At 49.8% G+C, this 27171-nt stretch overlaps 1 protein-coding gene across 1 annotated transcript; it reads left to right on the forward strand.

Annotated features, from left to right (window-relative positions):
• The first annotated feature begins 1804 nt into the window (after window positions 1–1804).
• On the forward strand, window positions 1805–27129 carry LCK (LCK proto-oncogene, Src family tyrosine kinase). Its single transcript, XM_027611089.1, has 13 exons — window positions 1805–1927; window positions 17806–17915; window positions 18193–18274; window positions 18468–18558; window positions 18790–18888; window positions 19020–19123; window positions 19277–19426; window positions 19718–19870; window positions 20018–20197; window positions 22805–22881; window positions 22974–23127; window positions 23211–23342; window positions 26479–27129. Exons 2-13 carry the CDS (start codon window positions 17811–17813, stop codon window positions 26679–26681), a joined length of 1530 nt encoding a protein of 509 aa, XP_027466890.1. The 5' UTR covers window positions 1805–1927; window positions 17806–17810; the 3' UTR covers window positions 26682–27129.
• The last annotated feature ends 42 nt before the right edge of the window (window positions 27130–27171 follow it).

Raw genomic sequence — 27171 nt, forward strand, 5'->3', positions numbered from 1 at the left:
ATAAAATCTTAAGGGGCACCTGGGTGGCTCAAATGGTTGAGAGTCTGCCTTCAGCTCAGGACATGATCTCCAGGTCCTGCGGTCGAGCCCCGCATCGGGCTCCCTGCTCAGAGGGAGTCTGCTTCTCCCTCTGCCTCTGCCTCTTCCCCTGCTTGTGCTCTCTCCATCTCTCTCTACTGAACGAATGGAATCTTTAAAAAAAAAAAATAATAGATAAATAAAATAAAATCTTAAAAACAAACCAACACTCAAAACCCACGAACTGCCTCTTGCTCATCCTTGCCCTCACCAGTGGTAGCAGTACGGCTGTGCAGAGGCCCAGAGACGGGCAGCGCAGGGCTCTGGGTCACTCTGTGGGTTTTTAACATTGTCTCTCCTCAGCCTTTGTTTCTCTAGTACCCGCTTTGTCTGACTTTCCAGCTCAGGCTTCCTCTTCCCCCCACCCATTTCCTGTCTCCCCCTTCCCTCTGCAGCTGAGGTGCACAGAACATCAGCTTCCACCTCACAAACCCCAACAATGCTCTGTGGGCTCCCCTCCCCCAACCTGCTCAATAAGTGTAGGCTCCAGTGGTGGTAACTGTGACACATTCATACTTTCCTGGGGCCGGCGGGGGGTGGGGTGGGGGGGGTGGGCAGGGCCCAGCTCTGATGCCTCATAGAAGCCACCCAGGGTTCCTCATAACACTGGTGACCTGGCCCTTAGCCTATGATGGGTGCCACCCTCAGCCTGGCCCCAAGGGAAAGGGAGATTCTGGGCCTGCTTGCTGCCTGTGACTAGGTTCCTGTCTCCTGCCTCTAACAGAAAGGCCTACCAGTCAGCTGCCTGCACCTGGGTGCCCGGGCAGGAGTGTTTGTCTTGTCTCTCACCTGTTGCAGAAGATGGTGGCAGGGGCGCCTGGGTGGCTCAGTTGGTTAAGCGTCTGCCTTCGGCTCAGGTCATGATCCCAGGGTCCTGGGATCGAGCCCCCGCATCAGGCTCCCTGCTCCGCGGGAAGCCTGCTTCTCCCTCTCCCACTCCCCCTGCTTGTGTTCCCTCTCTCGCTGAGTCTCTCTCTGTCAAATAAATAAAAAAGAAGAAGAAGAAGAAGAAGATGGTGGCAGGCCCTACATTTCTCACAGGGGCTGTGGCTCGCCTCTCCCTGAATTAGAAGTCTCGCTCTAATTAGTGGGTGTTGTCCTGCCCTCTGCCCACAGCAAGGGCTGTAACTCGGTAGTCTTGAACAGGCTTCAAAGGGGTTGTCCTGCCTGCTTCCTTAAACAGCTTGCTGTCTAGCATTCTGTCTCTAAGGAGGGTGTTAGCTACCCTCTGACTTTAAAAAAGTTACTGTCCCTTGCCCTGAGATGACATGACTGTCGTTAGGCCGCCATGTTAGCCTGACATCTGACTGTAACATACGGTGTTCGGCTCACCAACTATTTAGCAGGGAGAGTGTTCTCTCCTCTGACTGAAGTGGAGTTATCTTTGCCCTCTCTAGACTGTAACGAAAGGGTCACTCAGCTTTCAGACCGTGACGGCGGTGCCACTTGTCTTTCACCAAAAGCTGAGTGTATGTCTGCTTGCCCCTTGCTCACTGGGGTATAAAGGCTGCCCTTGAATCTCTCATCCAGGTACACCCTGGGGGGCAGGAGGGAGGTTCCATTAAAGGTCCTCTCTTCAGCTCCTCAGGAGAGATCTAGGACCCCCAGGGGCTGAGGAGTGGGGGGCTATGGCAGCAGGAAGCTTGGGGTACTGGAGGCTTGTGGTTGGGCTGCTGGGGCCCGGTTGGCTGCAGAGCCCTCAGGAGGAGGCAGGAAGTCAGGGTGGGACGTGGGCGCGCTGAGACAGGAGGTGGCTACCTCAGTGAAGGGAGCTGAAACTGTGTGTGAGCAGCCAGGCTAGGCCAGGAGGACCATGTGAACGGGGCCAGGGGGCTCCTGGGCTGGGCAGGTAAGGAGTACTGGGAGCAGGGGTCTAGGGACTGCAGTGGGAGGCCCGGCAGCGGGGGCTGCATCTGGGCATGGGGCTGGGCCCCTGGGCATTCAGCAGCCCTACAGGCTGGGGGAGAGAAAAATCTTGCAGGAGGTCAGGTGGGTGGTAGGCAGTGCTGCTGGTAAGGAGTAGCCTTACCTGAGTAGCCGTTGGTTCTGGCCCCTGCCACACTGACCACCACCGGTCCCTACCTCGCTGGGAGCCTTTTCTTGGAAATCTGGCACATGGACTGTCAGGTATTAAAAAGGCCTTCAGAAATCCCCAAGTCCAGGGGCGCCTGGGTGGCTCATTCTGTTAAGCGTCTGCCTTCAGCTCAGGCCATGATATCAGGGTCCTGGGATCGAGTCCCGCATCGGGCTCCCTGATCAGCAGGGACTCTGCTTCTCCCTCTCCCTCTGCTTCTGCCCTCCCTCCTAACCCCACTCGTGCTCTCTCTCTCTCTCTCTCTCAAATAAATAAATAAATAAAATCTTTAAAAAAAAAATCACCAAGTCCAGTCCTGATCCCATGATGGATGAACCTCCTGAGGCCCAGAGAGGACAAGCCCTCCCTCCCCACAGTCACTCAGCAAGGCAGAGGTAGAGCCAGTCCCTGGGAGAAGGTGATGGCCTAGGCTAGGACTGCCCCCCATCCATGGGGCAGGGTGATGGTCAGGCTTGAGTCCCGGGACCCAGGAATCCTACTGATTGCTGGGGCAGACGCCAGTGACAAGAATCTTCTGAGTGAGAGAGAGAGAGATTGAGAGAGAGAGGAATCACCCAGAACATCCAGATTGACACCTGAGAAGTGATTTTAGGCTCAGTGACCAGCAGTGCTGGAGAGGTGGAAGTGTCTTCTGTTGGAAGTGGATGGATATGTGAGGGCATGTTTATCATCTGGGTTGGGGCCTCCAGGGCGGAAGTATCTGACCGGAGGCTGGGTAGTTGAAGGACAGAGAATGGAAAGGGAAGGGCAGAGGAAGGGCTATTTTTAACCGAGACAGGGGTGCAGTTGGCCCTGGGCAAGGAACGTCTGCACTTCCATCTGGAAAGTTGCCATTCCTGCCCCTGCCAAGTGTCACAGGTTGTCCCCTCCACTTGGTTCTTCTGGCTTCCATACCCCCCCGCCAATGCGTGTGTAGGACCAACTGGTCTTGCTGATTGCTGCTTCAAACCCCAGGAAGGTGGAGGCCCAGGAAGGCATCGTCAGCTATCTGCCCATCCCCTCACTTTCTTCTGAGCCTTCAGTTTACGGGGGGCATCCCCATGTGAACCAGACTTTCCAGGTTTCCCTTGCCCTACCCTCTGCCATTGGAGTTTTTCTTGACATACAATTTCCACCTAGTCAGCATGTCCCAGCCTTTCTCTTGTCTCCAAGTCAAAGGCCTGCAGCCTTTTGTGGGGGCCGGAGAACACACTGTCTCTCCCTGTGCTTCAGGGGGGCTCATCTGCACCCTGAATCTGCACCCTTCTCATCCAGCATCTGCTGATAGATGACTCAGGGTCCATTGCCCTCATGGCTCAGGGATGGAGGTTCTCCTCAAAGGGTAAAGGCCAAATGATGGGGCAAGAGAATGAAATGAGGTTCTCAGAGAACAGAAGACTTCCCTCAGGTGATCTGGAAGGCTCCCTGGAAGAGTCAACACAGTTCTGGGAAGGACAAAGGCCCATTTTGGAAAGTACTTATGACATGAGTCCAGGTCACTGTCCCTAGTTTCTGTTTCTTGGGTACCATGAGGGCATAACAAGACCAAACGCCAGAGAGTTAATGGGTATGATGTAGGGCAAAGAACACAGGTTTCAGGGTCAGGCTGACCCAGGTACAATGCCGATTCTGCCATTTCCTTGAACAGTATTGACTTCACCTCTCCAGACTCCAAATTCCGTAAGGAGGCAAAAATAAATCTCTCCCTTACAGAATGCGTGTGTGGGGACTTTGTGATGTGCCGTGGGTTGTACCTGACACACAGTAGGTGCTTAACAGAGGTTAGGCAGCCTTCCTCCTATAAATGGGGCACCAAAGGGAAGGTTTTTCACACCCAGAATTATACCTACTCAGCACCTTGGCCGGCCAGCAGACCGCTCATTCCCTCACACTTGTGGTGTGGCTTTGCAAATGAGCTTGTTTCCTGTATATAGTGGGTGTGAGAGAATTCTAGACTGAGCCACAGGGTCTGCCTTAGAGGAGAGTCCCACACACATAACTTCATACACACACACACACACACACACACACACACACACACACACACACACACATCTTATCCCAAACACCAGACATATCATCAGAAAATGTCCGTGTGCAGGTATGGGCAGAAGCAGAGGCAGGTTCTACACACACAACACACACTGGATCTCACAAATCTGTACACACCCCCACAGGCTGATGACTTCAAGGTCAAGCTCAGTTCAGTGAAATCAATGCTGAGGGGAGCTGGGGGTGGGGGTGGGATGGGAATAGGCAAGACCAGGGTACCATCCAGGGAAGTGGCCTCCAACAACAAGCTTTGGCATTGGCTTTAAAGTAGCTGGTGCTGCATTTCCAATGCTTGTTCTAAAGAACACCAGTTCCATGAGGCACCTGGCAAGAGAACGGTTCTAGGGCCAAACCAACATGGCCTCAGCTCCAGACTGGCCCATATTAACTTCCTGGTCAATGTCAGCTTGTTAGCACTCTGAAAACTCCCCAAGAGATGGGACCTGATCAATTCTGTCTAACTCAGCATTTCCTAAACTTCCTTGGTCCCAGAAGCCTTTTTTCCTGGATGACCCATTCATTCCATGCCTACCTTTCCTGAGACAAGGAGAGGAACGGAAGGGTAGGCTCTGCAGCGAATCCTCCTCAAATGATTGTGTCTCTTGGCAGAGTTTCTGGGTCGGTGGTGGCTTGTTGTTTTTTGTTTTTCAACTACAAAATTAGCACATGGCCTGTCGTTAAAAATCCAAACAATACAGGGCGCCTGGGTGGCTCAGATGGTTAAGCGTCTGCCTTCGGCTCAGGTCATGATCCCAGGGTCCTGGGATCGAGTCCCACTTCGGGCTCCCTGCTCCTTGGGAGCCTGCTTCTCCCTCTGCCTCTCTCTCTCTGTCTCTTTCTCTGTCTCTCATGAATAGATAAATAAAATCTTAAAAAAAATATATGTGTATATATAAATTTTTAAAAAATCCAGACAATACAGAGGCATAAAAAGAAATATAAGAAACACAGCCCCCTCTGGTCTCACTGCTGGGATGTGTTCACTGTGAACAATTTGGTGTGCATCTTTCCAGATTTTCCTACGGACGGCTGCAGCCGAGTGTAGTGGTTAAGAGCCCCATCTCTGGGGCGCCTGGGTGGCTCAGTTGGTTAAGCGACTGCCTTCGGCTCAGGTCATGATCCTGGAGTCGTGGGATCGAGTCCCGCATCGGGCTCCCTGCTCAGCAGGGAGTCTGCTTCTCCCTCTGACCCTCTTCCCTCTCGTGCTCTCTCTCTCATTCTCTCTCTCTCAAATAAATAAATAAAATCTTAAAAAAAAAAAAAAAAAAGAGCCCCATCTCTGGAGGCAGACCAAGTTTCAACTCGCCACTCCGCCGCTTATTTGTTTGTTATGAGGCCTTAGACAAATCGCTTCACCCTGTTTGTGCCTCAGTTTTTGCATGTGTAAAATGGGGATAAGAATAGCCTTTACGTCATAGGATTATTGTGAGAATTACATGAAAACATGCAAATAAAGGCTTAGCACAGAACCTGGCTGAAAAGAATCCCTAAATATACACATTTAAATGAAATAGGCTTCTATGCTACATTCTGTTCTGTAACTTCCTTGCCATGTTTTTTTGTTTTGTTTTGTTTTGTTTTTTTGCTTGCCCTGTTATATCCAGGATGTCTTCCCGTGTCACTACATGGAGATCAACCTCATTTTTAGTGATTTTAGCTAAACGTCAACTTGGTAAATGGGTGGCGGTGGTGATTTTGCAAAGCTCCTTCCTGACAAGTACGGCTGTTTTGTGTTGCCAGTGTTGTTGTGAGTCACAGACAGTACCAGTCACTGAGCTGAAGACAGGTCTATGGCCTCCTGTGACATGGAGTATCCTGCCAGAGAGGGCAGGGCCCAACGGACAGGAACCTCTCTATCTGCTCACCTCTGTGTCCCCAGCACTAGATCAGAGCCTGGCACATAGAGGTACCCGTTAAATTTTTGTCAGTAGGCTGGCCAGTTAGGAAAATGGTGCCTCCTCTAACTCACCAACAGAGGTCTAAGCCCAAAGTTCTGTCTCACATTGCAGCATGTCCCGAAATAAGGCTTGTGCCTCTCTGGCGTGGAGTGATTTTAGGGGGTAATGAATGTGAATTTACATATGATATTATGTGTTTGTTTTAATGGATACTGATTTCTATCTATGGCTGGTGATACTGGTTTTCCATTTATGTATGGTAGCAAAGTTTCCATTTTAGGTAAATATATTAGGTGAAAAGGTGGTATTAAAGGTGAAAAGGTGGTCTGTGGAAGTGCCCAAAATCACAAAGGAGAATGAAAATGATTGATAACTGCTAATGTTAGCATTTAGACTGGAAAATGTTTAAGGCTGATGCAGTGAAATGCGCCTGCTAGCCTCAAATAGCAGTTAGAGTTGACCTTTAAACAACAGTGGGTTTGTGCTCTGACCACACGTAGTCGAAAATCCACATATAAACTTTGATTGCCCAAAAACTCAACGACAGTTGACCGTCGAATAATGTGAGAGTTTAGGGGCACTGACTACCAGCGCAGTCAAAAATCCACGTATAACTCTGATTCCCCAAAAAACTTTACTAATAGCGTACTGTTGACCAGAGCCTTACTGATAACATAAATAGTTGGTTAACGCATATTTTGTATGTTATATGTCTTATATACTGTATTCTTAAAATAAGCTAGAGAAAAGAAAATGTTATCAAGAAAATAATAAGGAAGGGGCGCCTGGGTGGCTCAGTCGTTAAGCGTCTCAGGTCATAATCGGCTCAGGTCATAATCCCAGGGTCCTGGGATCGAGCCCCACATCAGGCTCCCTGCTCAGCAGGAAGCCTGGTTCTCCCTCTCCCACTCCCCCTTCTTGTGTCCCCTCTCTCGCTGTCTCTCTGTCAAATAAATAAAATCTTAGAAAAATATATATCTTTAAAAATAAGCTAGAGAAAAGAAAATGTTATTAAGAAAATCATAAGGAAGGGGCGCCTGGGTGGCTCAGATGGTTAAGCGTCTGCCTTCAGCTCAGGTTATGGTCTCAGGATCTCGGGGTCCTGGGATCCAGCCCCGCATTGGGCTCCCTGCTCGGTGGGGAGTCTTCTTCTCTCTCTCCCTCTGCTCCTCCTTCTGGCTTGTTCTCTCTCTCTCTTGCTATCTTCAAATGAATAAATAAAATCTTTAAAAATTTTTTAAAAATTAAAAAAAAAAAGAAAATCATAAGGAAGGCAGAGCCCCTGGCTCAGTCGGTAGAGCACGTGCCTCTTGATCTCAGGGTTGTAGGTTCGAGCCCCATGTTGGTTGTAGAGATGACTTAAAAAGAAAATCTTTAAACAAAAAAAGAAAGAGGGGCGCCTGGGTGGCTCAGTTGGTTAAGCGACTGCCTTCGGCTTGGGTCATGATCCCGGAGTCCTGGGATCGAGTCCCACATTGGGCTCCCGGGTTGGCGCGGAGCCTGCTTCTCCCTCTGACCCTCTCCCTTCTCATGCTGTTCCTCTCTCTCTCTCTCTCAAATAAATAAAATCTTAAAAAAAAGAAAGAAAAAATTTCAAAAAAAAAGAAAAAGAAAATCATGAGGAAGAGAAAATACATTTATAGTATTCTGTAAAATATCCACAAATAAGCAGAGCCATGTGGCACAAACCCATGTTGTTCAAGCGTCAACAGTGTTCTCATTTATTTAGTTCTTAGCATGTATCGAGCACATGATAAGCACTTTATGGGATCATCTGTATCTCACAGGTAATACCTACAGCATCTCTACCTGCAGGTCCCACTTTATTTTTTTTCCTAAGGTTTTATTTCCTTATTTGTCAGAGAGACAGAGAGAGCAAGAGAGAGAGCGTGCAGGTAGAGAGAGCGGCAGGCAGAGGGAGAAGCAGACTCCTTGCTGAACAGAGAACTCGATGTGGGGCTCGGTCCCAGGACCCTGGAATCAAGACCCGAGCCAAAGGCAGATTCTTTTTTTTTTTTAATTTTTTATTGTTATGTTAATCACCATATATTACATCATTAGTTTTTGGTGCAGTGTTCCATGATTCATTGTTTGTTCATAACACCCAGTGCTCCATGCAGAACGTGCCCTCCTCAATACCCATCACCAGGCTAACCCATCCCCCTACCCCCCTCCCCTCTAGAACCCTCAGTTTGTTTTTCAGAGTCCATCATCTCTCATGGTTCGTCTCCCCCTCTGACATACTCCCCTTTTCTTCCTCTCCTGTTATCTTCTTCTTTTTCTTTTTTCTTAAAATATGTTGCGTTATTTGTTTCAGAAGTACAGAACTGTGATTCAACAGTCTTGCACAATTCACAGCGCTCACCGTAGCACATACCCTCCCCAATGTTTATCACCCAGCCACCCCATCCCTCCCACCCCCAACCACTCCAGTAACACTCAGTTTCTTTCCTGAGATTAAGAATTCCTCATATCAGTGAGGTCATGTGATACATGTCTTTCTCTGATTGACTTATTTCACTCAGCATAACACCCTCCAGTTCCATCCACGTCGTTGCAAATGGCAAGATCTCATTCCTTTTGATGGCTGCATAATATTCCATTGTGTATATATACCACATCTTCTTTATCCATTCATCTGTCGATGGGCATCTTGGCTCTTTCCACAGTTTGGCTATGGTGGACATTGCTGCTATAAACATTGGGGTACACGTACCCCTTCGGGTCCCTACATTTGTATCTTTGTGGTAAATACCCAGTAGTGCAATTGCTGGATCGAACGGTAGCTCTAATTTCAACTGTTTGAGGAACCTCCATACTGTTTTCCAGAGCGGTTGCACCAGCTTGCATTCCCACCAACAGTGTAGGAGGGTTCCCCTTTCTCCACATCCCCGCCAACATCTGTCGTTCCCTGACTTGTTAATTTTAGCCATTCTGACGGGTGTGAGGTGGTATCTCATTGAGGTTTTGATTTGGATTTCCCTGATGCCGAGCGATGTTGAGCACTTTTTCATGTCCAAAGGCAGATTCTTAACCGACTGAGTCACCCAGGTACCCCTGCTGGTCCCACTTTAATTCCCATTTTGCAGATGAAGGAATGGAGAGAGTCTCAGAGAGGTTTATTTTTATTTTTTCTTATAATTTTTTAAGAGATTTTATTTATTTATTTGATGGGGGGAGCACAACAAGGGGAGCAGTAGAGGGAGAGGGAGAAGCAGGCTCCCTGCTGAGCAGGGAGCCCGATGTGGGGCTCAATCCCAGGACCCTGGGACCATGACCTGAGCCTAAGGCAGAAGCCTAACCAACTGAGCCACCCAGGCAGCCCACAGAGAGGTTTAGTAAACTGCTCTGAGGCCTTCTGCCAGTGAGTGCCTGGGAGGCCTTGGGATTGACCTTGTGTCACTCAGACATTGATATGGTGAGCTGAGACTCCATGACCTGCAGACTCCCAGAACCTTAAACAAAGCATCATGGCTTGCCAAGTTGTAAGTAAGGCTCCGTCCATCCTGATAAAACCCGCATGTCACAAAATGTGCACAGAAGTCCACAGGGAGCAGACTCACTAAAAGGGATTAGCAGTACATACAAGTTACTAGTTGGAGGGCCTCTACCAAAAATACCAGCTTTAGCATCACTGCTCTGTAGCCCATTTTTCTGGCGATAATTAACTAACAATCAGTTTTATGGTCAAGCCACTCAGATTTGTGAGAATAAATCCATCTTGTTTGCATTGAAAAGAAAGCTTACCTTTTTGTTCTCTATGGTTAAAAAAAAAAGGAGTTGTTATATCACAAAGGAACACATGAAAAAGGAGGGAACTCAGAACACATCCCTCTTTTACCCATTAGAAATCTTTTGCCATGCCTACCAACCCTGATTCTTGAGTACGAGGGACGAGGGACCCGTGTGGGTCACCTCCAAACCCAAGGCTCTTCATTGAACATATACAACTTTGCTAACAACCAAATCTCGGCCAAAGTAAAAGGTCAAGAAAATGTTTTAGATGATTCCCGACCAATTTTGCCACAAAGTCGCCCAGGGCACCATGATGGTCTGCCACGCGATAGCCTACCTGCTCTTGGCTAAGAAACCCGGGCAAGAAGCTGGCACACATTATGGACAGAATGTTAGATAAATGAATAGCTTTTATCTAAAACGGGTTTAAAGGAGGAAAAGGGTTGCCTTTTTTTTTTTTTTTAAGGGGACACAACACATCCTAGGCCCAGCCAGCTGAGATAATGTCTATGGAGTTGATAAAGGTGAACGAATTGGCAAGAATTGGAACTCATGGTGATATGAACCCTAAACAGGTCTGGGTTCAGATGATCCAGGCCAGGAGCTGCACGTAGCCTGGGATTTTTGATCAGTTCTACCAAGTGATCAGGGCCGCTGCGTGTATTGGGCACTATGCTGAGGGGCACGAAGGGGTGGGGACCGAGGTCCAGCCCTCACTCTACTCTCCAAGTGTAAAACCCCAGGGAGGGGTGGCTCTTTATAATTGGCACAAGGTGCTCTGTGGACCACGGGTAGCTCTGAATTTCACTGAGAACATAACAGACCCTGAGAGGAGGTCTAGATCTACAAAATCCCTGCTATTGACCTTGAATTCCTAAGTTGGGAGAAGAGAATGTCCTTTGTCATTCACCTCAGAATCCGCCCTCATTGCTGGTTCTGAGAACACTGAGGATTCTCTGGATCTGTTTTTTCTTCTTTTTTTTCTTTCTTTCAGACAATGAGACATTTGTTTATTATTTTTATAGATTTTATTTATCTAATTGAAAGAGAGAAAGAGAGAATGAGCAGGGAAGAGGAGCAGAGGAAAAGGGAAAAGCAGACTCCCTGCTGAGCAGGGAGCTTGATCCTAGGACCCCAAGATCATGACCTAAGTCAAATGAGTCAGTCGCTAAACTGACTGAGCCACCCAGGTACCCCTGACAATGAGACATTTATATTAAGATTTAATTTTGATTTTCTTTTTACTGACCTCATTTATTAACCTGGTTAGATCATTTTGGCTACCCAGTAATTTTTGTCAAACTAAGACGAGAAGGATGAGACCCACATTTTGTATAAATAGATGTATCCATATATGACCTCACAATTACACAGGGACAAGCGCAAACTATACATCCCCCCATTCTGTGATACATCCATCTGCACACACAGCCTCAGACAAACCCACGGGCATGCACACAAAAGCATGATGCTCACTGAATCATATGCCTTCATATACACAGTCTTGCACTCACCAGTCAGGTAAATGTACATTCAGAAGCATGCATTCTAGGTGGAAGGAGAATTGCCTTGGAGAAAAAGGCCTTTGTTAACAGCACAATGATCAAATTTTTTTTAAAGATTTTATTTATTTATTTGAGAGAGAGCGAGAGAGATCACAGAGGGAGAGGAAGAAGCAGACCTGCCGCTGAGCAAAGAGCCCAATACGGCGCTCAATCCCGGAACCCTGAGATCATGACCTGAGCCAAAGGCAGACACTTAACCGACTGAGCCACCCAGGCGCCCCATGATAAAATTTTTGTTAAAGATTTTATTTATTTATTTATTTGAGAGAGCGAGAATGAGAGAGAGAGAGAGAGAGAGCACATGAGAGGGGGGAGGGTCAGAGGGAGAAGCAGACTCCCCGCTGAGCAGGGAGCCCGATGCGGGACTCGATCCCGGAACTCCAGGATCATGACCTGAGCCGAAGGCAGTCGCTCAACCAACTGAGCCACCCAGGTGCCCCCCCATGATAAAATTTTTGATGAAGAGTGGCTCCCCACCCTGTCAGACCTGCCTCCCTGCCCTGTTTCCTCCATGACCTCTCAGGATCCTCCACCCGCTTTGGTCTTCCCAGGGAGTGAAGAGTAGAGGAGGGTACCTTGATAAAAGGAGTAGGGACCTGATTTGAGTTTCGCCTCTGCCTAGAGTCCTCACGTGCTCTTGGGGAAATTATGTAACCTCTCTGATCCCCCAGCTTCTCCATCTTTTGTTTTTTAAGATTTTATTTATTTATTTGAGAGAGAGAGAATGAGAGATGGAGAGCGCGAGAGGGAAGAGGGTCAGAGGGAGAAGCAGACTCCCTGCTGAGCAGGGAGCCCGATGCGGGACTCGATCCCAGGACTCCGGGATCATGACCTGAGCCAAAGGCAGTCGCTTAACCAACTGAGCCACCCAGGCGCCCCCCAGCTTCTCCATCTTTTAAAACAAGGCTGGTAAAGTACACTAGTGCTTCTAAACTCTTCCCTCCCAGACTCCTTGGCCCCTTCCCCTGTTGTACTCCCCACCCTCCTGGGTCAGGGATCTTGTGATTTTGAAGTTTTTGCCTACTAAACTACTTCGTTTAAGTACTCACTTTCATGTTCTCTAATTTAAATTTTGATCAGAGACAATCAGCATGCACTGAAGAAAGAGTAATATAATTCGTCAAACTAAGAAACAAATTACAGTACAATTTAGGTTTTTGTTTGTTTGTTTGTTTTGTTTTTTTTTAAGATTTTATTTATTTGACATAGAAAGAGAGAAAGAGAGAGGGAGAGCCAGAGAGACAAGTGGGGGAAACAGCAGAGGGAGAGGGAGAAGCAGACATCCTCCCCCCACCCCCCAAGCAAGGAGCCTGATGCGGGGCTCAATCCCAGGACCCTGAGATCATGACCTGAGCCGAAGGCAGCCGCCTAACTGACTGAGCCACTCAGGCGCCCCTCCCTTTAGGTTTTTTAAAATACTGAAATAACCTGCAGGCCTCCCACATTATCCTGGGGCCTCCCAAGAGCATGGAGCTCCCAGTAGCTGGGAGCCACTCACCAAAATCATCTCTGGCATTGCCAGATCCTACGGTCTCATGCTTGCTGCCAGGCCCTACACTCCATAGTTCACACTTTTATAGAGGGCAGGATCTGCTCCCTGCAGCCCGAGAGCTCCAGGACCACACAGCAAGCCGTGGAGGAAACACTAGGGGTCAGCTTCCCAGAGGAGTTAGAGCTCCTTTTGGCTTAATCAAGACACAGCTTGACTTTTTCCTCATTCCTGGCCCCAGTCTTTGGGAACGTCAGGTCCTCTCTGGGAGGCCCAGATTTAGTCCAGGAAATAGGTCTTGTCTGCGTGCTGTCCTGGACCCTGGCCCGAGGCCTTGGGGCTCTTTTCCCCTTCTCCCCTCCCCGAATGACCAGGTACCAGCTTCCAGCCCTGTGGTTTGCAGTCTAGACTCCTGGCCCTTCACTGGCCTCTCCTCCCTGCTGAATCCAAACTCCTTCACTTACCTCAACCTCAAGCTTTTGTCCTCTCTCTCTTACTCTTCTCTGAAGCCTCTGAGAATGTCAGCCTGGAAGGGACCTTACAGATCTAAGTCCAACTCCAGCTAATGTTGGTGTTCTCTCTACAATATAACCAACCTGTGATCTTCCAAGGTCCGTTTGAGTGTCACAAAAACAGGATGCTCACGGCCTCACTCGATAGCTCAGCTCATCTTAGGCTGCTTCCAGATGGTTATCAGTGCTTCTCTGGAGGCTTTTGCTGCTCATTAGTTCCTAGCCATAATAGAATTAGGTTTCAAAAAAGCCATTGGCAGGGGAACCTGGGTGGTCAGTCATTAGGCGTATACCTTCAGCTCAGGTCATGGTCCCAGGGTCCTGGGATCAAGCCCCACATCGGGCTCCCTGCTGAGCGGGAAGCCTGCTTCTCCCTCTCCCACTCCCCCTGCTTGTGTTCCCTCTCTCTCTGGGTCTCTCTTTGTCAAATAAATAAATAATCAAATCTTATTATTTAAGGCAGACGCTTAATGACTGAGCCACCCAGGCGCCCCAATAATAAAATCTTTTTTTTTAAGATTTTATTTATTTCTTTGACAGATAGAGACATAGAGAGAGAGGGAACAGAAGCAGGGGGAGTAGGAGAGGGAGAAGCAGGCTTCCCCGTGGAGCAGGGAGCCCGATGTGGGGCTCGATCCCAGGACCCTGGGATCACGACCTGAGCCGAAGGCAGCCGCTTAACGACTGAGCCACCCAGGCGCCCCTCCCAATAATAAAATCTTTAAAAAATAATTTATTTGTCAGAGAGAGAGGGAGAGAGAGCACAAGCAGCGGGGGAACAGCAGGGAGAGAGAGAAGCTGGCTCCCTGCTGAGCAAGGAGCCTGATGCGGGGCTCGATCCCAGAACCCTGAGATCATGACCTGAACCAAAATCAAGTCAGGCGCTTAACCGACTGAGCCACCCAGGCGCCCCATAAATAAAATCTTAAAAAAAAAAAGCCATTTGCAGTCATAGATGAATGGTTGAGCAGGACTTCTCAAATGTCTCTCCCCCACATTCCAGGACTCCTAACAGTAGAGGGGAGAGTGAATGTGTACCCTTTTCCTTGAAAGTCTCTTGATTTGGCTTAAAATTCCACGTACGTTTTGCATGTTCCTCCATAATAGATCTGTTTGTTTAACTATATGAATAAGATCAGATAACACTCATGTTCTAGGAAGATGTACACCCATGACTTTTGGTACCCATGACGGGTTCTGAGTATCTCAGTTTAAGAAACATGAGTTTCTAGTAAGAAGGATTATTTACCAATCCCCTTCTCCCACCCTCTGAAGTAGGTGCTGGGAGGGCAGAATGAGCAGTGATGGAAGTCTTTCTAAGCCCTAAGCTAAGCTAACATTTGTGTAAGCTTATGAGAAAGGGATGATGATCCCCACTGGACAGGAAAAGAAAAGTGAAGCTTGGGAAGAACGATTTCAGCAAAGTCATATAGTAAATGTCAGAACTGGGGTTTGAACTTAGGTCTCTGACTCTGAGGCTTGTCCTTGAGTCTTTTTTTCTTTTTTAGTTGAAATGTAATTGACATGTGTCCTTCAGTCTTGCAAACCCCAAAATCTCCATTACTCCCCACTTCTGCTTGGTCCCAGCATGTATTAACATCTCTAGCTTTGTTCTGTCCCAAAGAGGTTGTGTGAGTTTAATTTTTTAAAAAAGATTTATTTATTTATTTATTTTTAGAGAGAGAGTGTGCCCAAGCCAGGGGAGGGGCAGAGGGAGAGAGAATTCCAAGCAGACTCCCCACTGAGTGCAGAGCCCGAGGAGTGGAGGGGGGCTTGATCTCACAACCCTGAAACCATGACCTGAGTTGAAACCAAGAGTCAGAAACTCAACCGACTGAGCCACCCAGGTGCCCTGCGTGAGCTTAATTTTTTTTTTTTAGGATTTATTTATTTGAGGGAGTGGAAGGGGCTGAGGGAGAGGGAGAGAGAAACTTAAGCAGACTCTGCACTGAGTGGGGAGCCCGAGGTGGGGCTCAATCTCACAACCCCAAGATCAGACCTGAGTCAAAACCAAAAGTTGGACGCTCAACCAATTGCACCACCCAAGTGCCCCCACGTGAGTTTAATTTTAAGCAGGTCTCTCTGGGCCTCCGTTTGCTCGTCTAAAATCAGAAGTTAGACTTGGTGATTTCTAAGACCCCTGTAGATGGGAGAGTCTGTGCATGAACCCTACACATACCAACATTTATTAATGACAAGTAGTTCTGGCTGCTGGGACATTCAGGCAAATAAAGCACAGCTTCTGTTCTGAATGAACCCCCCCATCTCATCAAGGGGGTGGGAAAGGCAGTGGGACTGGCACATCAATCCATCCAGTCATGGCACTCAGTGCTAACTGACGACTGTGTCTGAGTAGAGTGTTGTAGGAACAGGGTATTGGGAGGGCTTCACGGGGAGGTGATATTTGAGCTGAGCCCTAAAGGTTGAGTTAGCTCAGTAGGCAGACAAGAAAGCATTCATGGTAGGGGAACCACATGTGCAAAGGTATGGAGTAAGAAAATAGTAGGGGATGTTTGGGAAAGGCAGGGGTAGCTCAGAATGAAGGTTGTGTGAGTGTGTGTGTGTGTGTGTGTGTGTGTGTATCAGAATAGAGTGTGGAGGTGGATTTGATCTTGATATTAAAGGGTCATGGGGGAGGACCTGGGTGGCTCTGTCAGTTGAGTGTCCCGCTCTCGGTTTTGGCTCTGGTGGTGATCTCAGGGTCATGGTGTTGAGCCCTATCAGGCTCTGAGCTTGGCAGAGGGGTCTACTTGGGATTCTCTCTCTGCCACCTGCATGTGCTCTCTCTCTCTAGAATGAATAAATAAATCATTATTTTTATTTTTATTTTTTTTTATTTGACACAGAGAGAGCACAAGCAGGGGGAGCAGCAGGCAGAGGGAGAGGGAGAAGCAGGCTCACTGCTCGATCCCAGGACCCCAGGATCATGACCTGAAACGAAGGCAGACGTTTAACCGTCTGAGCCACCCAGGCGCCCCTATTATTTTTTATTTTTAAAGATTTTATTTATTTATTTATTTATTTATTTATTTATTTATTTATTTATTTATTTAAGAGGGAGCACGAGAGGGAGAAGCAGACTCCCTGATGAGCAGGGAGGCCAACCCGGGCCTTGATCCCAGAACCCTGAGATCATGACCTGAGCCGAAGGAAGACACTCAACAGACTGAGCCACCCAGGTGCCCCAATAATTTTTTTTAAAGGGTCATGGGGCTCTTGGGTGGCTCAGTCAGTTAAGCTTCGGACTCTTGATCTTGGCTCAGGGCTTGATCGCAAGACTGTGAATTTGAGCCCCGCTTGGAGCCTACATAAAAAAAAAGGGTCTTGAATGGTAAATTGAATTTTACTGAGGACTAGTGCTTTCTAAGCCGTTCTGAGGAGCAGCCCTAGGGAAGGAGGTATCTCAGGACTCCTAGGGGCTTCACAATGACGTCTCTGCTCTGTTTCAGGCAGAACAGCCCCATTTTTACCTGCTTTATCTATGAGGTTCTGCTTGATTTCCATCTGACAAAAAGTTTGTCAGATTTACATATGACAAAAAGTTTCCACTGCTTAAGCAAACAAACAAATAAAAAAGTTATGGCCAATAGCAACACTGAAGGGTTTTCTGCTGGTGAGAATCAGAACCCTCTGAAGGAGGGGTTCCTGGGCGACTCTGTCGTTAAGCGTCTGCCTTCAGCTCAGGTCATAATCCCAGGGTCCTGGGATGGAGCCCCGCATCCGGCTCCCTGCTCTGTGGGAAGTCTGCTTCTCCCTCTCCCACTCCTCCTGCTTGTGTTCCCTCTCTCGCTGTGTCTCTCTCTGTCAAATAAATAAAATCTCTAAAAAAAAAAAAAAGAACCCTCTGAAGGAGACTTGTTCTGGGGAAGGCTGGGGCCTGATCTCTGACATTAGGGAGCAGGAATCTCTTATTCAGCTTCCTGAGCCAGAGAGGGGAGTTGTAATTAGGAGGTGGGGCATACACGCCTCTCCGGTAGGGGAGGATCAAAATTTAGGGCTCCCCCAGGGCCTGGGGAAGTGTGTGTGATCTCTAGTAGGTAGTCCTCTAACATGGGGGATGGGAGGAAAGAGAGGGTTGGGGGAGAGGCAGGAAGTGGGCAACTAGGCTAACAAAGGTATCTGTGGCGGTTTGCCCATCCCAGGTGGGAGGGCGGGGCTTAGGGCTCAGTGGGGGCCCATGTGTGATTTTACTTGTGGCCCCGGGGCTCAGAGAGAGCACCAGTAGGGAGCTCCTTACCCGACCCACTCGACCCATTTCAGCTTTTCTGTGGCTGGTGAATGGGGATGGGGGCCTGACAATCTCAGGTACTTCCGGAAATTCCCAGGGCAAGGCCCTAGGATGTCTAATGTTGGGGAAGTAGATCTTAGGGGAGCCCCTTCAGCCCCCTCTCCATTGCCCCAGGGACCATGGGCTGTAGCTGCAGCTCAAACCCTGAAGATGACTGGATGGAAAACATCGATGTATGTGAGAACTGCCATTACCCCATAGTCCCACTGGACAGCAAGGCCACGGTAAGAGGCAAGACGGGGGACTTGGTGAGGGAGTTGGGTGGAGTATACAAGCCAGAAGGAAATGGACCACCACTGGAATAACAGAGTAGCCCTTTCTCCTTGGAAAACAGAAAGGAAAGGAGGTCCAGAGAGGGGAAGGGACTCTCCTAAGTAGTCGGCAAAAGCAGGGATAAGACCCAGCCAAGCTGGAGAAGTGAAAACAGGGCAGCGGGGAAGGGAGCCAGGATCTGACTCAGGTTCTTGCTCTCTGACCCCACTTTCACCCCCCACTCCACAGCTGCCCATGTGGAATGGCTCTGACGTGCGGGATCCACTGGTTACCTACGAAGGCTCCAACCCCCCAGCCTCACCATTGCAAGGTGACCTCACAACCAGCAGGGCCTGAAAGTTAAGGGCCATGGATCCTCGGCTGTGGGCCTCCATCTCCCTATTCACTCTCTACCCAGCCTTGCCTCTCTTGCCCCCGGTCTTCTCTGCTACCCTGTAATTCCTGAACTCTCTGCTCCCAGCCTAGTCCAGGCTGGTTCTCCCTGACGCCCTCTGTCTTTCCAGATAACCTGGTTATCGCTAAGTACAGCTATGAGCCCTCTCACGATGGAGACTTGGGCTTCGAGAAGGGTGAACAGCTCCGGATCCTGGAGCAGTGAGTGCCCCCTCCCCGCCACCCATCCTTGCCCTACCGGAGCATGGGAGGGAGCAGGGATTCCCTGTATCGCGGTCCCTGACTGGCTTGCAGCGGGGGCCCTTGGGACAAAATAGGAGGCTCCAGAGTGCTGGGCTGGAGGGTGGGGTGGCATGGTGTAACGGGGGGCTCTGAAGGTTTCCAGCCCAATCCAAGTCCAAGGAGACCCCACCGACGGCCTCTGTCGCGCAGGAACGGCGAGTGGTGGAAGGCGCAGTCCCTGACCACGGGCGAGGAAGGCTTCATCCCCTTCAACTTCGTGGTCAAAGCGAACAGCCTGGAGCCGGAACCGTAAGTGGGGACTCCCGGGGACGAAGGGTGGGAGCAGAGGTGGGGTGCTAGGGCTGGTGGTGAATGCTTGAGGGCGATGGAGGAGGAACTGACGAACCACAGTCGACGGCCTTCCCTTCTGCCTTGTGCAGCTGGTTCTTCAAGAACCTGAGCCGCAAGGACGCTGAGCGGCAGCTCCTGGCGCCCGGGAACACGCACGGCTCCTTCCTGATCCGGGAGAGCGAGAGCACCGCGGGTGAGCCGCCGGGCGGGGCCGGGGCCGGGGGCGGGGCCGCAGCGCCGAGGTGTGGGCCGGGTGATCCCCGGGAAGGCGCGCGGGCCGGGGGCGCCCCTCGCAGGAGGCCACCCTCCCGCTCTTCTGCATTCGTTCACCGATTCTTTCATCCAGGATCGTTCTCACTGTCCGTGCGGGACTTCGACCAGAACCAGGGAGAGGTGGTGAAACATTACAAAATCCGTAACCTGGACAAAGGCGGCTTCTACATCACTCCCCGCATCACTTTTCCTGGCTTGCACGAGCTGGTCCGCCATTACACCAGTGAGCCCTAGCAGGGGCCCCTCAGACGTGCTCCTGAGGCTCCTTCACCTGTGCCCTACCAGCCTGCCTCCCCTAAGTCCCTCCCAGGGGTGCCCTCCCCCCATCTTAGTATGCTCCTTCATTCCCCGCAGTGGGCGAAGTGCGGTACCCGATAGCCCAGTGTCGGGTGACAACCCCACGCATCCCCTGCCAGTCCATTTCCCCTGGACGGGGACTTGGCCCGGTGGGGACTCACGGGGACACCCGAGTCCGCCGTATTGACGGCCCTAACCCCCTCCCTTGTGCTCGCAGATGCTTCGGACGGGCTGTGCACGCGGTTGAGTCGCCCCTGCCAGACCCAGAAGCCCCAGAAGCCTTGGTGGGAGGACGAGTGGGAGGTTCCCAGGGAGACGCTGAAGCTGGTGGAGCGGCTGGGGGCTGGCCAGTTCGGGGAGGTGTGGATGGGTGAGTGAGGCCCCCCGGGACTGCGGGGGAAGGGGGAAAGGGGAGTTGTCCGCTGAAGTCGTGAGACTCCTGAGACAGCATCCGGGCCAACTACCTGGCTCCGGGGGCTCGGGCTCCCAGTGATTCCCCAATCCCTCCCTGCCCCAGGGTACTACAAGGGGCACACAAAGGTGGCAGTGAAGAGCCTGAAGCAGGGCAGCATGTCCCCCGACGCCTTCCTGGCCGAGGCCAACCTCATGAAGCAGCTGCAACACCAGAGACTGGTCCGGCTCCACGCGGTGGTCACCCAGGAGCCCATCTACATCATCACGGAATACATGGAGAACGGTGGGTGCCGTCACTGTGATCAACTGCTGGGGGGCGCTGCCATCTCCTCTGCCCCTGATAGAAGATGGAGGAGATCTGCCTTTTCGCCTGGCTCAGCACCGAGGGCTTCTCGTTTTCCTGGGTCCCTAAAGACTCATCACTAGAGACGGGAAGAGGGTGTGATGTCTGCCTGTCTGGGAGCCCAGTCTAAGGTGGCAGGCAATCGAAGAGCTTTCACTTCTCATCTTCCCTGACCTGCAGTCCTACCTTGATCTTGGGATGCTTGTATTTTTCAAGTTTTTATTTACTTGTTTGAGAGAGAGAGAGCGAGAGCGAGAGCGAGAGAGAGAGAGAGAGAGAGAACAGGCAGTGGGGAGAGGCCGAAGCAGGTTCCCCACCCAGCAGGGAGCCCAGCTCGATCCCAAGACCCTGGGATCATGACCTGAGCCAAGGCAGATGCTTAACCCATGAGCCACCCAGGCGGGCCAAGATGCTTGATTTCAAATGAGTGGGTCTCTAGCCCTATTTCTCTCTTCCTTTTGTCCTTGACCCTTGGGAGGGCAGATCTGCCCCAAATCTCTCTTTTTCAGTTCTAGGTGAGCCCCTTGCCCTCCCTTGGACTGATTGAGAGCGCCCAGAAAGGTGGATAGAAGTTTCTAGCTCCCCCCCAAAAAAAGTTTCTAGGTCCAGCTTTGTCACCAGTTTGCCGTGACACAGGCCAAGTCCCTGTCCCATCTCTGGTGCTCATTTCCCCAGAGTATAACATCAGAAATCTGGACGGGCTTACCCAGAAATGATTTAGAGTAGTCATTAAGGGCTCTAGAATCACCTGCCTGTGTTAGAATCTTGCTTTCACGATTGTGTGGCCTTGGGCCAATCACTTCACTGCTCTGTGATATGGTTTCCTCATCTGTAAAATGGTGATAATAATGGTATAGTAACTTTCTCATAGGGCCTTTGTGAGGATGAAAGAGTCAGTGTATATAGAGCAGGTAGAATAGTGTCTGCAATATATTAACTGCTCAGTAAGTTTGTGTTGTCATCTGGCTCTGATTCTTTGGGCGTATAAGATCTGTCCACCTTCCAGGAAGGGAAAAAAGCTCTCTCTCTCTTTTTTTTAAAGGTTTTATTTATTTGACACAGAGAGAGAGAGAGTGAGAGAGAGACAGCACAAGCAGGGGGAGCAGCAGGCAGGCAGAGGGAGAGGGAGAAGCAGGCTCTCTGCTGAGCAAGGACCCCGATGTAGGGCTCGATCCCAGGACCCTGGGATCATGACCTGAACCAAAGGCAGCCACTTAACCGACTGAGCCACCCAGGCACCCCGGGAAAAAAAGCTCTTAATTGGCTAATGGATTCTGGAAGTAGCAAATAGGTTTTACCCTGTGGGCCAACTTCAGTTGGTAGTTGCTTAGAGTTCTGTGTTGAGGAGGATTCTGAGGTTCATTGGAAACGAGTGCTGGGATTGATCAGCAGCATCTGCCATGGATCTGTTGTAGGGGTGGCAGTACATACCTCCATATTTGCTGTGTCTGGGGGAGCCTTTTATCTTTGGTGACTAATTCAGCGCCCGTAGTGGGGATACTTAGGTTGTTGCCATCTTTACACAGGGTTTTAATCTCTTGAGAAGGGCTAGCAGTCACTAGCTCCGTTCCAGCAACTCTCAACCCTGGTCTTCCCCTAGTCACCCTCTGCTCCCAGACGTGGTCCCTCAGCCCCCCAGGCACCTCTTTCTATACTCTATTCAATACCTTCAGCACACATTTATCACTGCTTACTTTGGACTGGGCACTGGGAACATGGACGGACAAAACAAGGCTCCTGCTTTCAGGGGAAGTTCATTTTCATTATGTGGCACAAACTCTAGGAAAACCAGAGTTTTGCCACAGGAGAGTTCCAGCATGTCACGGGGAATGTAGATAATGATGCAACTTATTAGGCCTGGTAGGGTCTAGAGAGGCTTCCTAGAGGAATAGTCTAGCTGAGCCATGAAAGAAAAGTAGAATTTTTAGCAGACAGAGATGGGACAAAGAGACTTTGAAGTGAGAGCCCAGTGGTCTATGTGAAAAAAATCTCAAAATTGTCTAGAGTAGGTGAAGTGAAAGAGGCAGGAGTGGGGGCGGGGCGCCTGGGTGGCTCAGTCGTTAAGCGGCTGCCTTCGGCTCAGGTCATGATCCCAGGGTCCTGAGATCGAGCCCCACATTGGGCTCCCTGCTTGGCAGAAGCTTGCTTCTCCCTCTCCCACTCCCCCTGCTTGTGTTCCCTCTCTTGCTGTGTCTTTCTCTGTCAAATAAATAAAATCTTAAAAAAAAAGGGGGGGGGGAGTGGGGGAGAGAAGAAACTACAGTATGGACCATGCAGGGCTTTGGACACCTGGCTAAGGAGTCTGGACTCTACCCCATTGGTGACAGGAAGCTTACAGACTTCTCCAAGCATGCTCCATCCTAGGCCCCAGGAAAAGACTTCATAGATCCTGGGTACCTTCACCCTGAACGCACACTTCTCCATTCTCACCCCTTATTCTTCTTTCCACATGTCAGATACTGCTTCTAGACAGCCAGTTAGGGGAGAAGGGTCTGGGAGCTTTCTGCTGGGGCAACTTGAGTGAGCAACTTTTGCTTCTGCTCACAGGGAGCCTGGTGGATTTCCTCAAGACCCCCGCAGGCATCAAGCTGACCATCAACAAACTCTTGGACATGGCAGCCCAAGTAAGGAGACTGGGGAGGGGCTGGAGAGGCGCACAGCCCAGTGGGATAAGGATGTCTCGCCCAGGGCTGCTGACCTCCTACCTGGTCTGCAGATTGCAGAGGGCATGGCATTCATTGAAGAACGGAACTATATCCATCGTGACCTGAGGGCTGCCAACATCCTGGTATCTGACACCCTGAGCTGCAAGATTGCAGACTTTGGCCTAGCACGCCTCATCGAGGACAACGAGTACACAGCCAGGGAGGGTAGGTGTATGATATAAGGGAAGTCTGGGGCCTGCAGGGTCTGGCCAAGCAGACCCAGGTGACCTCACTCTGCCTCCCTCCAGGAGCCAAGTTTCCCATTAAGTGGACAGCACCAGAAGCCATTAACTACGGGACATTCACCATCAAGTCAGACGTGTGGTCTTTTGGGATCCTGCTGACGGAGATTGTCACCCACGGCCGCATCCCTTACCCAGGTCAGGGCCAAGGGCAGGAAGATGAAAGAGTGTTCGGGAAAAGCAGCAAATCCATGTCTGTCCACTCACTTCATCTGTCCCTGGTTCAAATTCTGAATCTTTCTAGCTGCTTTTTCCGTATTCACTCAGGACTCCAGCATGCCCAGTCAGGTGCCATGTCTCCCAGGGCTGGCTTCCATGTCTGTCTTGATTTCTCTCCTCCTTCAATAATCGCAGCTCTTTTCTTAAGTTCTGACTCGGGCAGCCTAGGATGGTAGAAGTGGATCTGGCTCAGGAGGGAAAAGGCCTGCCTTTATTACCAGATCTGCCACTGATGCTAACTTTCTGTTTGGGTTTGATCAGATCATTCTTTCTCTCTCCATCTGTAAATTATGAGGTTAGAATAGTACCTGGCCCATACTAAGCACTCAAGAGTGTTAGGTTTTATTATTATTTTTAAAGATTTATTTATTTATTTTAGAGAGTGAGCGAGCTGGGGGAGGGGTGAGGGAGAGGGAGAGAGAGAATCTCAAGCAGACTCCCCACTGAACACAGAGCCAACTCGGGGTTTGATCTCATGACCCTGAGATTAAGACCTGAGCCAAAATCAAGAGTCAGATGCTTAACCGACTGAGCCACCCAGGAGCCCCTAGGTTTTATTAATAATCATCATTTTGGGCAAGTGACTTCACCTCTCTGAGCCTCAGTTTCCTGATATGAACAACGGAGACTATTTGTGAAAGAGCTTGACTCCCAATAGGTACTTACTAAACACTGACTTCCCTTCCCTCTGAAACTTTCCATCTAAAGAATGAGAGAGACATATAAATGACTAATTCCTACCCTCTCCCATCCCTTCCTCTAGCCTGCAGACAAAGTCCTTTACCCCTGAATTCAGCCAAGACAGATGGAATTTTTTGAAAGGAACTTGCTAGGAAATTCTGGGGAAAGGAAATGGAACACAAAGGGGAGAGAGGTCACAGAGTACAGTGGCCGGATATGCAGAAGCTTCCCACATCCCCAGAGCACTATGTACAGAATTTTCCTCCTAGAAAGGTAAAGGCACCTTAGAATCAGGTGAGAGCCTGAAGGACTACTATGCCCAGGATTGGCCCCATCACAGAGTCCAAGGGCAGCACGGGGGCTAGAACCACGTTGCAGTTATCCTGACAAGCATCCTTACTGCTCCTCCACTGTGCCCACAGAGGTGGACCCATGGAGAATTTCTCTGTTAGAAGAAAAAAAAGCATGGGGCACCTGGCTGGCTCAGGTAGTATAGCATGCAACTCTTGATCTCAGGCTCATGAGTTCAAGCCCCATACTGGGCATGGAACCCACTTAAAAATCAATAAATCAATAAATCAATTAACTAATTAATTTTTAAAAAGATGAAAAAAAGCATTGAAAGCATGGTGATAATTGGCAACTGACACATGGCTTCAGGGTCAGGGAGACAATGGGGAGTAATGGTGACCTGGGTGAACTTGCATCTGCTCCAGAAGATGGTTGCTACTAAGACATAGGGACCCCCAAAACAGATCTTTTCTTTTCTTTTTTTTTTTAAAGATTTTATTTATTTATCTGACAGATAGAGAGATAGCAAGAGAGGGAACACAAGCAGGGGGAGTGGGAGAGGGAGAAGCAGGCTTCCCGCTGAGCAGGGAGCCCGATGCAGGGCTTTATCCCAGGACTCTGGGATCGTGACCCGAGCCGAAGGCAGACACTTAACGACTGAGCCACCCAGGCGCCCCCCCTTTTTTTTTCAAGATTTTTAAAATATGTTCATTTGAGACAGACAGAGAGAGAAAGAGTGAGCATGAACAGGGGAGAGAAGCAGAGGGAGAGGGAGAAGCAGACTTCCTGCTGAGCCCGGAGCCTGATGCAGGGCTAGATCCCAGGACCTGAAGATCATGACCTGAGCCAAAGGCAGACGCTTAACCATCTGAGCCACCCAGGTTCCCCCAGATCTTTTCTTTTTCAAGGGAAGCCAAAACTTGGAATTTTAGGAAAATTTGCCTATATCCAAATATTGATGATTGATTCAAATTATTTAAAAACACAGCAGGGCGCCTGGGTGGCTCAGTCGATTAAGCATCCAACCCTTGATCTCAGCTGAGGTCTTGATCTCAAAGTCTTGAGTCCAAGCCCCACACTGGGGAGCCCACTTAAAAATAAAGAAATAAAAATAAAAATAAAAATACGACAGGGGTCAAACCAAAGTATGTCTGTGGGCTATATTTAGGCTGGGTGCAGACTATGTGTTTGCATCCTTGACTCTAGCCATGGGTATTTAATTCCCTGGTCCATGTCCTCTAATTTCCTGGTTTTAAGGGATGTGGCCCCCAAATTATTTAATCTGGGTCATTGAGGGGCCTGCTGAACCTCCCTTATGCAGAGTCTGCTTTGCTGGGGTCCAGGGCCCATCTGGCTTCCTGATGCAGCATGTCATGTGCCTGGCCCCAAAGCCAGAGAAGCCTCACCCTTGTGTTGTCTGTGGACTCCCATGCCCCTGGGCCCTGACCACCCCATCTTTCCCCACCAAATCATAATAATCACAGATATTCTTCATGCAGCATCTCCTCTCCAGGCCCTATATTTGGTGCCTTATATGCACTGTCTCATTCAATTTTTTTTAAAGATTTTATTTATTTTATTTGAGAGAAAGAATGAGAGAGAGAGAGTACATGAGAGGGGGGAGGCTCAGAGGGAGAAGCAGACTCCCTGCTGAGCAGGGAGCCCGATGCTGGACTCGATCCCAGAACTCCAGGATCATGACCTGAGCCAAAGGCAGTCGCTTAACCAACTGAGCCACCCAGGCACCCTCTCATTCAATTTTCATAACAGCTGTATGAGGTAGGAGCTACTCTTAGGTCCATTTCCCAGATGAGGAAACTGAGGCTCAAAGAGGGGAGATGGCTCACCCAAGGTCTCACAGTCAACATGTACATGTTATTGGGTGCTTAAGCCACAGCCGACACTCCAAGTGGCGTGACTGAGATTTGGCGGGTACCTGAAGCATATGGTCTTATTATTGGTGCAGACCGAGATCATTTTGGATTGGTGCTCACACTGTGCCAGTTAAATATTCTGAACATCACCCCTGCCGTGGGTGTCTAAAGCCTGGAGTCTTGATATTGTTTCTCCCATCAACTTCTAGGGATGACCAATCCTGAGGTGATTCAGAACCTGGAGCGAGGCTACCGCATGGTGCGACCTGACAACTGTCCCGAGGAGCTGTACCACCTCATGATGCTGTGCTGGAAGGAGCACCCAGAGGAACGGCCCACCTTTGACTACCTGCGCAGTGTGCTGGAGGACTTCTTCACAGCCACAGAGGGCCAGTACCAGCCCCAGCCCTGACAGACCTAGCTGGCCATGGCCCGGAGCCCTCCCTCCATCTAGCCAACCTGGCTGGGGGTGATGCAGTTCTTGTGTCATACCCATGTGGCCTATGCACATGTGGACTCTGCGTGTGAATCCCACCCACGTGTGGCACATCCACTTCTTGTGTGTTATACGGGGGTTCAATAGTTGTGTGGGCTTTGCACAGGTGTCTTGTGCATGTGTGGTATGTGTATATATGTCTTGGGCACCTGTTCAAGTCGTCCCTTTGCGGGCCGTTCTACTTCCCAAGACCACCAGAGAGAAGAGCGACGCCTGTGATTGACACCAGCTTCTGCCCACCCCCTTTTCCTTTCCCCTAGCCATCAAGAAGCTCCTTGAAGGCTGGGACCTTATCTAATACCTCTGTGTGCTCCTCCTTGGTGCCTGGCACACATCGGGAGCTCAATAAATGACTCTGTGTTGATGAAGATTGTACATCTCTCAGCTCCCCACTCCTATCTCCTCT

The sequence above is a fragment of the Zalophus californianus genome, chromosome 4 (assembly GCF_009762305.2).
Source record: "Zalophus californianus isolate mZalCal1 chromosome 4, mZalCal1.pri.v2, whole genome shotgun sequence".
Taxonomy (NCBI): Eukaryota; Metazoa; Chordata; class Mammalia; order Carnivora; family Otariidae; genus Zalophus; species Zalophus californianus.

What these genes read in the sequence shown, in the direction of transcription:
- LCK (XM_027611089.1), top strand. Translation starts at nt 17,811, where the DNA reads ATGGGCTGTAGCTGCAGCTCAAACCCTGAAGATGACTGGATGGAAAAC. An exon ending in CAGCTCCGGATCCTGGAGCA is followed by an intron (nt 18,559 to 18,789) that starts GTGAGTGCCCCC and finishes TCTGTCGCGCAG; the next exon opens with GAACGGCGAGTGGTGGAAGG. An exon ending in AACAGCCTGGAGCCGGAACC is followed by an intron (nt 18,889 to 19,019) that starts GTAAGTGGGGAC and finishes TGCCTTGTGCAG; the next exon opens with CTGGTTCTTCAAGAACCTGA.